This window comes from Cannabis sativa, chromosome 3 (assembly GCF_029168945.1).
Source record: "Cannabis sativa cultivar Pink pepper isolate KNU-18-1 chromosome 3, ASM2916894v1, whole genome shotgun sequence".
Taxonomy (NCBI): domain Eukaryota; kingdom Viridiplantae; phylum Streptophyta; class Magnoliopsida; order Rosales; family Cannabaceae; genus Cannabis; species Cannabis sativa.
Genome location: NC_083603.1, coordinates 31,510,488 through 31,525,625, shown reverse-complemented (window position 1 = coordinate 31,525,625; position 15,138 = coordinate 31,510,488). Strand labels below are relative to the sequence as shown.

Below are 15,138 nucleotides of genomic sequence, written 5' to 3'. Positions count from 1 at the left end.
AGCTTACTGAACCGTAGAACGAGCGAACTGCTGATGATGATTGTACAAGTCGTAACGATCTTCGGAAGACAACCTGGCGGTGGCGGCTTTGATACCAAATTGTAACACCCTAACTAGCATTGGCGTGTTTACGTGATTTTTAAACGTACTGTGCAGCTCGTTGCTAATCAACGAGGTTTATGGAAATCGTGATTAATTAAAATTTTGCTTATTTAATTAAGTACTTATAACATTTCATACAAAATACTTTGGGATCCCATTTACAAAATACTTTACAAAATGTTTACTGTTCATTACAAAATACTTGTCGCCTAGCGACTAACTACAGAAGCCCTGATGTCCCGAGGATCGTACGCTCCAGGCCTAACCGCCACGACATGTCCAATCTTCATCGGCTCGTCCTCACGGTTCCTCAGCTTTGGCCTTGCCCTTACCTACACATAAACATAGCACTGTGAGTCGACAGACTCAGTAAGAAAAGAATAAATCATAAAACATACATAAATCCCAGGTTATGATCAGACGCCCATACCCCTGACAAGAACCCTAATCCCCGTGTCCCACACGGTACTGAGTCTCGAACGTTCGTACGACGGTACTTTTGACAGAGTAACAGCCTATACTCGGTACGCTAGTCATACTCTAGCCTTACCGATGTCTTACAGTATCAGCCTATACTCGGTACGCTAGTCATACTCTAGCCGCTAGTCATACTCTAGCCTTATCGATGTGATACGGTCAAACAGTACAGTACCATCGACCATAATATCAGCCTATACTCGGTACACTAGTCATACTCTAGCCGTACCGATGAGATACTGTCGAATAGTACGAAGCCAACATACATATCTAATGTAATCTAACAGGCTTCCTAACATGCACGCTAAACATGTAAATACAGATGAATACTGTTATACTAATCTTACCTCGATTCCGAATTCAGGTGTGCTGGTCAACCTGAGTGGAACGAACTGCTCGGAGAATTACAGGCTCCTAAACCATAATAATCACAACACTGATAAGTGACACGCTAAATCACTTCCCGGGGACTTAAACTAGAAACTAAAAGTTTCCCTATCGATAAAAAGCATGGCAATACCCTCAACAACACAAAAATGGGAAGAACTAGTGTTCCCAATTTTCCCCAACCGCAGACCGGTTCTATAACCGGAATTCCGGTTGTGTGCAAAAAACTATAAAAAATTCACATCTCAACCAAAACAACCCCAAACCATATCAAACTTTCCAGACCTGCTCTATACATCCCAAAGAGCATATCCAAAGCAAGAAAACAAAGCTTCATGCACAAATACAAAAAATGCCATTAAAGCTCCAAGCTTTGAGTTCAAAACTCAAGCTTGGTTAAAACCCATTCACATGCATCAAAAAGTACTTGAATCTACTCAAATATACATAAACAAGCCTCTGAAAACAACAATAATCAAATACCACAAGCACAGCAAGCTATTTCAACATTTCACCATTGAAATTCAAGATTTTGAGTCTAAAGCTTTGCACAAGGTTAAATCCCACAAACTAAAAACAAAACCAGTTTAGATCACCTTAAATAAACATATTTAAACTACAAAAAATAACAACAAACATGCACAGCAGCTACCAACATTTAAATCACCAAGCATGCACTTATTTTTCTTCAAAATTCAAGAACACATCAAGAAGGTTACTAGAACTTATACCTTAGCTTGAACAACACTTAGAATTGATGAAAAATACTAGAATTGCAAAGAAAAAACCCAGCCTTAGTAGTCCCAAGCCAAACCGAAATAGAGAGAGAGAGAGAGAGAGAGAGAGAGAGAGAAAACTTCTTTATTTTGCAAATTTTCCAATTTTTGAATAAATGATAAAAATTGCATAATCTATTCTTTAGTTAAGCCAAAATAACATTACATAAATCACATTATCACCAAAATAATAAGTCCACAAAAGGACAAAGGCTTATGGGGAAAAATGACTATTTTGCCCCTCCCACACTAAAAGGGTTAAAAAGCACTTAAGAGTATTTTGGGAAAACTCTAAATTCCCGACTAATCCCGACATTCCAAATGTCTAAATAAACCGGCCCGCTATACAAAATACTAAATTGTGATTCTACTGAGCCATACACCGCGTTCCATGTTGCCAGGCACCGATAATGTAAAATTATGAAATTTCACTATATGACTTAAAATGCATTCAGAATTTAAATGTAACAACAAAAATAATTATTTAAATATCTATAAATAATTTTCATAAGTAAACCTTAAATATATGCTAATTTCCAAATTAAACTAAGCGGTCTTTACAATTCCCTCACAAGAGTACCCCTTGCCCAAAAATACATTAGACTTGGTAAGTATGAGCTTACCAGATTCATAAACGGCCTTAATGCCGGGCTTTCCAAGTAAGTCACCACTAATCAAGTTTCTATTCATGTCGGGCACATAAAGCACATTCACCAATGTGACTTTCTTACCGGAGGTGAAAAACACATTAATGGTACCTTTGCCTAGTACCTTTGATTTGACCTCATTGCCCATTTGGATCTCATGGTTACCCTTTGACTCTTCAAAGGTCTTGAACAATGATTTGTGATATGTGACATGAACGTTGGCACATGTATCATACCACCATCCCTTCACTTTCCCATACACGGAATATAACTCACTAAGAGTAGCAATGATATCCTCCTCAATAGCATTTACTTTGGGTCCCTTAAGGTCTTTTCTATGCTTACAATCCTTAGCATAATGTCCAAGTTTGCCACACACAAAACATGGACCTTTTCCACCTTTGAATTGGTTTGGTTTAGACTTTGGACCCAAGTTATTACCTTTTTTTGTCTTTCCCTTGTTCTTATTAAGAACTTTGGAAGTCGCATTTTCTTTGGAAGTCTCTTCATTAGACCCCTCCACAAGCTTATCCCTACATTAGACTCCTCCTCGATTCGAATATGTTTTTGGATTTCTTCCAAAGAGTAATCCTCATTTTTATGAAGGATTCTCTTCCTATAATTCTTCCAAGATGGTGGCAATTTTGCCACTATTGCACCAACTTGGAATGCCTCGGGAAGTTCAATTTTGAGCACTTTTAATTTATTAACAATAACTGGCAACTCATGAATTTGAGGTACAAGAGGTTTACCATCAAGAAATTTTAAATCAAAATATTGAGAAATTAAAAATTTCTTGGTACCTTCCTCCGCGGCCTTGAATTTCTTTTCAAGGTGATCCCAAATTTCTTTGGCATCCTTAGTGTCGTTGTATAGGTCATAAAGCCTATCCGAGAGTGAGTTGAAGATGTGTCCTCTACATAGAAGATTGCCATCTTCTTTCTTCTTCTTTTGTTCCTTGACCTCATCGGTATCCTTGTTGGTAGGTGCGGATAAGGGCTCCAAGGTGGACTCAAGAATATAGGCAATCTTGAGTGTGGTTAGGAGGAACCTCACCTTGTCTTGCCACCTAGTGAAATTGGTGCCATCAAAGCGGTCCAATCTCACCAAGTCTTAGTTCATCATCTTGATAGTTTCTCCTTCCATTGTAAACAAAAAATAATCTTCTTGATTGTTAGAAATAATAGAGAGATTACAATGGAAGAATAAAATAAGATGAATAAAAGACTAAGACAATTACAACTCTAAACAAAATATTAGAAGGACAATACATTAAATAAAGAGTTCCAATCCCAAAGCACAAAATACAAATAAAGGAAAAGAGTTACAACTCAAAACTCAAAGATACAAGTAAATGTAAACTATATAAAAACATATATATATAGGGAGTGGATTTTGTCCCGTTATGCCAAAATATGGAATATAATCCCTGATTGTACTGTAGCCGTTGGATTGAATTGGGGCATGATCTAAGGGCTGGGGTTAAAGTAGGGGTAGTTAGGGGGGGGGGGGGAATTGTAACCGGTTGGTTTTTTGTATTTTAAATTAATTAATTTTTAAAAAACTTACACTGATTGACTCTTGATGTACGTGAGAGTTACCAATTTCGAAAATACATTAGTCTTTCCTTCTTCTTCTTCGTGGGTATAAGAGTTAGGTTTATTTTAGGGCAGTTGTCATTTTCTTCTTATTCTTCAAATTTTCTTCTTCTTCTTCTTCTCATTTTTGTCTTGTTCTTCAATTTTTCTTCTTCTTCTTCCCATTTTTTCTTCTTCTTCACATTTTCTTTGGGGGAGGGAACTGTAGTACTTTTAGAGTTGGTGTACTTTGTTTTTTTTGTCTCCGACTCCTTCTCCGAACGAGGTGGGTTTGTACAACAAATTTTCTTATTCTTTTGCATGTTGTTCGTTCTTTACTTTGGATACTGTATTAGTCACAGTAGCATTTTAAGTTTTTTCAACCAAATTTAAATGTCATGTTTGTTTAGAAGTGAAGTAATTTTGTTATTTTAGGATATTGAATGAACGTACTATTCAGAAACTATTAATGTCAATTTTCTTATTTTTCTGTGTCTTACTGCATAATTGGATGAAGTTATCTTCAATGTGGGTTACTGTATGACGTATAGTTGATTTTTTCTACTTGATTAGTTTGTCCGTTTGACCTTGCACCTTATCTCAGTCAACATTCATGCAAAAGGAAAACATAAATTTGTTCCTCATTTTGGGGTAATTTGGATAGTAATGCATTTGTCATTCATGGAAAAAAGAAAACTTAATTTGTTTCTCAGTTTGGGTTAAGTTGGATAGTAAAGTATTTGTCAAAATTGTGATGTGGTCTTCAATCCGTGTATTTGCATTTCGTATTTTTTTTCTGTTCCATTTTTGGTTTATTGAGCAGTTTTAATCCGTTTTACAGGCCTTAAATCTGCTTATTCAACAAGTTTTGATTCACAGGTTGCAGAAAATTGTAGGTACATTTTATGTTCCCCAATTTTACAGTGTACTAGGAAGTAGTTTTGATTCGATTCATGTGTCTACCCTTTATGTTTGTTTTTTTTATTGTGAAAGTGTGTTGGATTAATTTATACCGTTGCAGTGAAACAATTTTAACAAAAGAATGTAATGAAAGAAAGAAAAGCAATGTAAACATTGGTATGTACAGTGTTACTGAAAAATAATTGTTTTCGAAAATCAATTTTATTTGGTAATTTGGCAATTTTATTGTGAAATTGTTTTGGATTCATGTGTTTGGTCATTTTGGTGTGTATTTTTTTTACCCAAATGTTTTACCCTCGGCTGCCCTATATTGACCCAAAAAAATTTTTGAAAGAAAGGAAAACAATGGAATGGTGATGGCTGTCATGTGTTGAGTTAGGTAAAGAAACTATGGTCTTAAATTTTTTAGTTCAGAATGTTACTTTAGATGTGATGTTTTTTGTTATTTTGTTATCTGTTGGGTAGTGAGTGATTGTTGTGATTTAATTACAAGTTGTAGTTTGGATTTTCTTATTGTTATGAATTTGTTTTGAAAAATTTGATGGTTTAGACATAAGACATAAGATTCATGAGTTAATGAGACACACTATTGATAAAAACTATGACAGTTTTGATTTTTTGTGTAAATCAATTATTGGAGAAGTTATTGAATTTGGTTATGATAGTTAGTAGTTAAGCATTGTTTTGTTAATTCTGATATTAAATATTTTCCAACTGGTTTTGTACTCTGTTCATTATGAATTAAGAGGTACAAGGTACCCAGATTTGTTAAGCTTTGGGGTAATTTTGTCTATTCATGTGTGTGTTTTATGTTCTTGGTTCTCACGGATTGTACCAACTCGTTTGCACCACTTTTTGCTTATGGGAGTTAGTAGTTAAGTGTTGTTTTGTTAATTGTTTTATTAAAACCTTTAGCTACTTGAAGTGCATTTGTGCAATTGAAATGAACAGGTACAAGGTAACAGGATTGGTGTGTTTCAAGTGTTGTGTTATTGTGTATGGCAGTTATTGGTTAAGTTTTGTTTTGTTCATTGTTTTGGTTGTGCAAGTGTGGTCTTATAATTTTTAAGTATTGGAAATCATTTAGTCGAAAAGAGTTTCACATCATTATAATGTACTTTATTGTGTAACATGCAAGAAGCATGAAATGAGTGTTTGAAATCTGAATTTTTTCAATGCCGAATGGTTAAGTTGATTTGATGTGATTTTAGGTGATTACAATGCACGATTTTCATTGTGTTTTGGTCAATTATTTTTTCTTTCATATAGTGTATTTGTTGAAATATGTAGTCCTTATCGTTTAAATTTGTTTATCTTTAATTTGGTTAGGTTCATCATACATGGCTGGGAAACGCAAAAGGAAAGGGGCAAATGAACCCGTAAAGAAGGATGTTACCCCCGAGCCGAACGATCATGCGGTTGCTTGGAGAAATTTCTTGTAAGTTTTGAATGATGGATAGTTGTTTATCATGTGAATGATGTTTAACATTTATTTTATTATATATTTGATTGAAATTATGTCCATATGTAGCAATGCGAACTACAAAGCCCTTCGAGCAGCTGCGAAGGGATTAACTGAGAAAGAGGTTTTATGTCGACTGTTACTCAATTTTTTTAAGTCAATTGTCCGTAATTCATCGTAATTGTTTGACATACTTTAAGATTCTTTCCATGTACTCTGGAGTTGATGTAAGTTTGCCTCATATTTTAGGTTACCGACAAATTGAAAGTGCAATATGAAGGGTTCACCGACGAGGAGAAGTCTGAGTGGAGAAACTATGACCCTAACCCTAATCCCGCTAAGAAGGCAGTGCAAACAAGGGGGAGGAAACCAAAGGTAGCTGATGGCAAGGGGAAGAAAGTGGAGGTGGATGAGGAAGAGGTTGCTGCTGAAAGTGAAGAAGCATCTGTGTACAGTCGATGCTCCTTAAACCGTTTAATCAGGATTCGTAAGAACTTGAACTTGGAGCAGAAAGATGTGATCCAAAATGCTGGATTTGGATCATTCATCAGAGAGGATGCACCATACATTGACACCCGACTAGTCAGTTGGTTAATCAAACATGTTGACCCAACCACTAGCATACTGGATTTGTATGGAAGGAAAATTCACTTATCTGCCGCGATGTTCGGAGATGTTATGGGGGTGGACGACGGAGGGGATCCTGTAGTCACCGAGGGTGATAGTGACACTCGATATCTGGAGGAGATATTGAACGTTGTCGACTACACCGTGTCATTGACAGGGTTGGAGAAATCTTTATTGGAGTGCGTTGAGGCAGACAGCCTATTTCTGATTAAATTTTCTTTGGTGGTGATAGGGACAGTCCTTGCACCAAAAACGGGCTGCGATATCACTTCGGGGTACTTGCACTCTCTTAGGGTTACCAGGAACATTCGCCACAAGAACTGGGCAACTGCCGGGTTCAGGTATCTGATGAACTCAATTTTCAGATTCCGAAATAAGCATACGAAGAATGTGTCTGGCTGCACCTTATTCCTCCAGGTACATTGATTTTGTTATCTTTCATTTATGTGAATGTGTTTATTAAGTTTATAATATAATATTCTGATTTAGTAGTTTAATGTATTACTAATACATTGTTTGTTTGTCACAGTTGGTGTACTTGACTCACGTGGAGTGGAACTTTGGATATGTTGACCGAACAGTGCTCCCCGTTGATTTTTGGGGTAGTAAACAATGTAAGTTCGCTTACAAATTTGTGAAAGACAATGGGGGTCCCAACAGCGACAAGGTACATAGAATTTTGTTTATAATGTGGTAATGTGATTTTAGTTGATATTAATTATTTTGGGATTGACATGCTAAATTTGTTTACTTTGTTATGTTTAACAGATAACGCTCACTTCGAATCCTGTAATACTGCCCAACTACTATTCTGACTCGGAAGGAAGAAAGAGCAGTGACCACTTTGTTAGCTCTATCAATGAGTTGAAGGAGTACTTCACCAATGAGTTAAAGTCTCAGTTGAGATCATTTTCTTTGAGATTTATGGACAAAGGAGAAGGTGTAGGTGGTATTGATCGAGAGTTGGAGGAGGATGCTGCTAGGGAAGTGGGGAAGAAGGCGGAGTGTAGCCAGGCCATGGAGGAGTCCCCGTTGAAGTCCCCTGTCCGTTCGAAGACTAATGTTGTTGGTCAATCTGAGGAAAATGTGGTGGAATCAGTAACTACGCCTTCACTATCTGCTTCAAAATCTGTTGAAGATGAAGGTTGTGCACATAAGACCTTTGAGGATGACGACTTTGATATAGTCGAAGTGGCGTCTTTCTGGAATAAAGGCAAAGCCCTCGTCAAATAAAAGAAGACACAGTCAGAGAATGTGCATTTAATTGAGGATGACTTCAACGATGAGGCCTACGAGCAATTTATTGAGTCGGGCAGAACTGTTGCCGGGCCGTTCAAGACAAAGGAAGCGATCCCCCGTAACCAATATGGGTTTTACAAGTTTGTTTTTAGCAATACATTAGATCCGAGGTAAGTAAATGTTATTTTGGTATTTCTCATTATCATATACTTATAGAAATTTTTAATAACAATTACATTGATTACAATTGAATCAGATATGTGCTAGCAAAATTTCAAAAGTTTGAAGTGGATAGGAGGTACATGGCATGTAACACCCTAACTATCTTAGGCGTATTACGTGATTTTTAAACGTACTGTGCAGCTCGTTGCTAATCAACGAGGTTTATGGAAAAACGTGATTAATTAAAATTTTGCTTTTTCATTAAACTTATAAACCATTTTGCAAAAAGTCTCGGGATCCCGATTTATAAAAATATTTACAAACTTTTTATCTGTTCAACTTTTACATCAAAATGAAAGTCGTCTAACGACAGTTACAAAAATCTCAGCCCTGCTGTCCCGAGGATCGTACGCCCCAGGCCTAACCGCCCCGACATGTACAATCTCATATGCTCGGTCACGGTCCATCAGCTACAGCCTTGCCTTTACCTACACATGAACGTAAACTGTGAGTCGACAGACTCAGTAAGAAAAGCATAATAATATCATACATAAAACTGACTGCCGTGTCCAACACGATACTGAGTCCCGCTACTGCCATGTCCAACATGGTACTGAGCACTACTGCCATGTCCAACATGGTACTGAGTTTTGAACGTTCAGGGGACGGTACTATTGACAAGTATCCTCCTGATCGGTCGAACCGGTCATACTCCGGCTGCTGGTCATACTCCAGCCTGTACCGACGGGATAGGTCAATAGCACTGAACCACCAACCAGTGTCAGCCTGATCGGTCGAACCGGTCATACTCCGGCTGCTGGTCATACTCCAGCCTATACCGACGTGACAGGGTTGGATGGTTCGAAGCCTAAATACATATCTAATGTAATCTAACAGGCTTCCTACATGCACGCTAAACATGTAATCTACATATGCATACTGTTATACTAATCTTACCTGGATTCCGATTTCAGGTGTGCCGGTCAACCAGACTGGAACTGAAGCTGAACGGCGGATTACTGGCTCCTAAACCATAAAAATCACAACGCTATAAGTGACACGCTAAATCACTTCCCGGGGACTAAAACTTGAAACTAAAAGTTTCCCTATCGATAAAAAGCATGGCAATACCCCTAAAAACCCAAAAACGAGGAAAACTAGGGTTCTGAAAAATCCCCAACCTCAGAGGTTGCCCAACCGAATTCGGTTCCGGGAAAATTCAGACCCCATCCGGAATTCGGATGCTCAACCGGAATTCCGGTTCCTCGCGAGCAGCAACCAAAAATTCACATAACTTGACCAATTTAAACCCAATTGGTCCCAAACTTTCCTGGACACTGTTCTATAGGTCCCAAATAACAATTCTAGAGCATCAAACCTACCCAGAAATCACACATGCAAAATTCACCATTGGAGCTCAAGCTTTGAGTTCCAAACTCAAGCTTGAGCAAAACCACTTAAACAAGCAATCCAATAGCTTAATTCTACATAACTAAGCATAAAATAACCTCTGCAAACTAACAAGAACAACAGCAACAACACAGAAACAAAACATCACATTTTCCTTCAAAATTCATAACTTTTGCAAAGAAAATTCAAGGCTTTAACAATCTAACCTACATGCTTCTAACATAGCTTAAACAACAACAATAATCATGCTTTAAACACCCTAAATCAACAACAAAACACAGCAGAAACATCTCTCAAAAATCACATGCATTATCATCCAATTTCATCATTTTCTTCAAGAAATTTAAAGAGAAAAGAACTAGAAAACACATACCACAACAAGAGATCAATAGATTGCAAATTAGGGCTTGAATCACCAAAGAAAACCAGCCCTTTTGAACCCCCAAGCTCAGCCGAAAGAGAGGAAAAGAGAGAGAGAGTTTTCTATTTGATTTTTTCTAATTTCTTTAAAAATTTGACTAAGTGATGGAATTTTTAGAAAAAAAGGATTTATAACATATTACTCATTTAATTTCAGCCAAGAAAAATAATTTAAAATCAACATATAATTTCCATTTACAAGTCACAAAAGACAAAAAGTCATTGGGGCAAAAAGACCATTTTGCCCCTCCACCATATAATTACAAAATTCATACTAAAGGGGTATTTTTGGGACATTCTAAATTCCCGGCCATTCCCGACATTCCCAATGTCTAAAACCCGTCCCCACAATACTAACATACTAAGTTGTGATTTCTACTAAGCCAAACGCCGAGTTCCAAAAATACCGGACACCGGAAATGCGAAATATAAAAACTGCTGATGACATAATTATGCATATCTGAATTCCATAAATAACAATGATAAATTATTTAAATAGCTATAAATAATTTCCTGATTAACATAAATAACTGCTAATTTCCAAATTAACTAAGCGGGCTTTACAACTATCCCCCCCTTAAAAGGATTTCGTCCCCGAAATCTAACCTGAATAACTCTGGATAAAGAGCTCGCATATCTGATTCTAGCTCCCAGGTGGCTTCTTCCACCTTACTGTTTCTCCAGAGAACCTTGACCAAAGCTATGGTCTTATTCCGAAGGACTTTATCCTTTCTATCCAGGATCTGCACTGGCTGTTCCTCATAAGACATATCTGACTGAAGCTGAAGACCCTCATAACTGAGTATATGAGAGGGGTCTGAAACGTATTTTCTCAACATTGAGACATGAAATACGTGTGCACTGCTGATAAAGCTGGAGGCAACGCTAACCGATATGCCACTTGACCTATCTTCTCGAGAATCTCGAATGGTCCTGTAAATCTAGGGCATAACTTGCCTCTTTTCCCGAAACGTTTAATCCCCTTCATCGGAGATACTCGCAAAAACACATGGTCCCCTACTCGGAACTCAACATCCCTACGTTTCGGATCTGCGTAACTTTTCTGTCTGCTCTGGGAGGCAAGCATTCTAGCTTTAATCTTCTCTATTGCCTCATTGGTCCGCTGAACTGACTCTGGACCTAGGTATTTCCTCTCCCCTGTCTCATCCCAGTGGATAGGGGATCTACATTTCCTACCGTACAACAGTTCGTAGGGTGCCATCCCTATCGTACTCTGGTAACTGTTGTTGTACGAGAACTCCACTAACGGTAGGTATTTACTCCATGAACCCTCAAAGTCCATAACACAGGCTCTCAGCATATCCTCCAATATCTGAATTGTCCTTTCGGACTGACCATCTGTCTGAGGATGGAATGCTGTACTGAATTTTAGCTTCGTACCCATTGCCCGTTGCAAACTTTGCCAAAATTTGGAGGTGAATTTCGGATCCCTGTCCGAAACTATAGACTTCGGTACCCCGTGAAGTCTCACTATCTCCCTGACATATAACTCTGCCAACTGATCCACTGTAAACGTTGTTCTAACCGGCAGAAAATGAGCAGATTTCGTAAATCGATCCACCACTACCCAGATGGAGTCATACATACCCGTGGTCCTAGGTAACCCGACCACAAAATCCATCGTAATATCCTCCCATTTCCATTCTGGTAGGGTTAGAGGCTGCAACAACCCTGCTGGTCTCTGATGTTCAGCCTTGATCTGCTGACATGTGAGGCATCTCGATACGAATTCTACCAAATTCTTCTTCATACCGTTCCACAAGAAGTACGGTTTCAAGTCTTGGTACATTTTGGTGGTGCCGGGATGCAGAGAATATGGAGTAGAATGAGCCTCCTCAAAGATCTCGTTCCTCAAGTCCACACTGTTCGGGACACAAACCCTGGCTTTATACAAAAGCACCCCACTAGCTGACACTGAAAAGTCTTTGGCTTGACCAGCCAATACCTCATCTCGGATCTTCACTACTCCGGATCTGTCGTCTGAGCAACCTTTATTCTTTCTAACAGATCGGATTGCAGCGTTAAGTTGTGAAGCTGACCTACCACAAACTCAATGCTGGACCTAACCATATCCTCAGCTAGCGGAGGTGAGATCTGAACCATGCTAGCCACTTGCCCGGGACCCTTTCTGCTCAGGGCATCGGCCACTACATTGGCTTTCCCGGGATGGTAAAGAATCTCACAATCATAGTCCTTCACTAATTCCAACCAACGCCTTTGTCTCATGTTCAAATCTTTCTGAGTAAAGAAATACTTGAGACTTTTATGGTCGGTATAGATCTCGCACTTCTCCCCATACAGGTAATGCCGCCAAATCTTCAGTGCAAAAACCACTGCGGCCAATTCTAAATCATGAGTCGGGTATCGCTGTTCATAATCCTTTAACTGACGGGAGGCGTAAGCGATAACCCGATCGGCTTGCATCAATACGCACCCCAAACCCTGTTTGGATGCGTCACAATAGACCACGAACTTCTCCTCGTCCGAAGGCAAAGCTAGTACGGAGCGGTAATCGGCCTCTGTTTCGGCTCACGAAAACTAGCTTCGCATTTATACCGACCGGATAAATCGGCGATTCTTCTTTGTAAGCTCGGTTAGGGGCATTGAAATTTTGGAGAACCCCTCCACGAACCTACGGTAGTACCCAGCTAATCCCAAAAAGCTTCTGATCTCTGTCACTGTCTTCGGTCTCGGCCAATCCCTGACGGATTCAATCTTCCCGGGATCCACCTTGATCCCATCTTTACTCACAATGTGCCCTAGGAAGGACACCTGAGACAACCAGAACTCACATTTCTTGAACTTGGCGTAGAGTCTATGTTCTCGAAGTCGTTGCAGTACCATCTGAAGATGTAACTCATGCTCCTCTTCTGACTGAGAGTACACGAGGATGTCGTCGATAAACACAATCACACAGATATCGAGGAAATCCTTGAATACTCTATTCATCAGGTCCATGAATGCTGCAGGAGCATTGGTTAGTCCGAATGACATAACCAGGAACTCGTAGTGTCCATACCTAGTGCGGAAAGCCGTCTTTGGAATGTCCTCCTCTCGGATCCTCAACTGATGATAACCCGAACGGAGATCAATCTTAGAAAAGACCGTCTTCCCCTGAAGCTGATCGAACAAGTCATCGATCCTAGGTAATGGATATTTATTCTTCACCGTCAGCTTGTTCAACTCTCTGTAGTCGATGCACATCCTCATAGATCCATCCTTCTTCTTCACGAACAAAACCGGGGCTCCCCAAGGTGACACACTGGGCCGAATGAACCCTATGTCAAGCAACCCTTGGAGCTGAATCTTCAATTCCTTAAGTTCAGCTGGAGCCATCCTATACGGGGCTTTAGAAACCGGATCCACTCCTGGTGCCAAGTCAATCACGAAGTCAATCTCCCGATGAGGTGGTAACCCTGGAAGTTCTTCGGGAAAAACGTCCGAAAATTCCCGAACCACACTGATGTCCTCTGGCCGAATGGTGTCTGGCCGAGTGGTGTCCACCACCACGGCCAGAAACCCTAAGCACCCACCGTGCAATAATTCTCTCGCTGACATAGCCGAGATCACCGGGATCCGAGATCCCTGAACCGAACCCACAAACACGAACGGTTCCTCGCTTTCCGGTTGAAAGACCACCATCTTCCTCTTGCAGTCAATGCTCGCCGAATATTTAGATAGGAAATCCATTCCTAAAATAATATCAAATTCGACTAAGCTCATCTCTATCAGATCAGCGCTTAACTCTCTACCATCTATCCTGATCGGCATAGACCTAATCCACCTATTGGAGATAACCAATTCTCCGCCAGGTAACAGGGTTCCAAACCCTGACTCATATCTATCAAAGGGTCTACCCAACTTACTAAAGACTCTGGCCGCCACATAAGAACGTGTAGCCCCAGAATCAAACAGCACTGAATAAAGCGAGTCGTTAATAAAAATCTGACCTGTAACAACTGATGGGCTGGCATCTGCATCAGCCTGCGTGATAGCGAACACCCTGGCTGGAGTGGGTATCGCTGGAGCTCTCGGTGCCTCTGGCCGGAGCTGGGGACATTCCCTCTTGAAGTGCCCGGGCATGCCACAATGAAAGCATCCCTGCCCCTTGCACTCTCCCCGATGATGCCTCTTGCAGCTAGGGCACTCGGGGTAGGAGAATCGGGTCTCATTACCACCAGGACGACTCCCTCTGCTCTGGTTCCCCCGGAACCTCTTGTTCTGACTCGAGCCGCCGGAAGCAGTGGGTGCCCTCTTCCTCTGATCAATGGCCGAACCACTACTCCCCCTGCTGAAGCCTGATGCAGGAGGGGTAGGAGCTCCGCCACTAACCGGAGTACTGGCTGATTCTGACATACATCCCACTGCGCCCTCAGCTCGCAGTGCCTTCTCCACCATCTGAGCATAGGTGGTGCTGTCGTCTGTGGTAATCATCAGGTCATGCCTGATCTTGGGATTCAACCCGTCCAGATATTTCTCCTTCCTGCTGAAGTCGGTCGGCACAATTCCCGAGGCTAACCTCGCCAACCGGTCAAACTGAGTAGTATACTCAGTGACACTCATGTTCTCCCGCTGGGTCAGGTGAACGAACTCTTTCCTCTTGGCGCTTCTGACCGCCTCATTATAGTATTTCGCGTTGAAGAGTTCTTGGAACCTCTCCCAAGTCATGGTGGTGACGTCATGGATCTGAGACACCATGTCCCACCATACCGGGCGTCCTCACAGGCCCGAAATGTGGCGCACACCACTCTGTCATTACCGGTGACACCCATGAAGTTCAAGATTCGGGTAATCACCGTCAGCCACTGCTCGGCTTTCGACACATCTGGACCTCCCAGGAATACCGGAGGTGCTTGCTTCCGGAACCGCTCATATCAAGGTTCCAATCTGTGGGCCGCCACTACCATCTC

The 15,138-nt window shown here is 40.4% G+C and overlaps 2 protein-coding genes across 2 annotated transcripts; both read right to left on the bottom strand.

The window, feature by feature from the left end:
- Nucleotides 1-2,288: 2,288 nt before the first annotated feature.
- Nucleotides 2,289-4,471, bottom strand: LOC115710880 (uncharacterized). The gene is made up of 3 exons (XM_030639233.1): nt 4,467-4,471; nt 2,831-3,458; nt 2,289-2,738 (listed from the first exon to the last, which is right to left on the bottom strand). The coding sequence occupies exons 1-3, from the start codon at nt 4,469-4,471 to the stop codon at nt 2,289-2,291; spliced, it is 1,083 nt and encodes a 360-aa protein (XP_030495093.1).
- A 4,050-nt stretch (nt 4,472-8,521) lies between these two features.
- LOC133035450 (uncharacterized) lies at nt 8,522-14,597 on the bottom strand. Its single transcript, XM_061111305.1, has 2 exons — nt 14,179-14,597; nt 8,522-8,865 (listed from the first exon to the last, which is right to left on the bottom strand). The coding sequence occupies exons 1-2, from the start codon at nt 14,582-14,584 to the stop codon at nt 8,834-8,836; spliced, it is 438 nt and encodes a 145-aa protein (XP_060967288.1). The 5' UTR covers nt 14,585-14,597; the 3' UTR covers nt 8,522-8,833.
- Between the last annotated feature and the right edge of the window lie 541 nt (nt 14,598-15,138).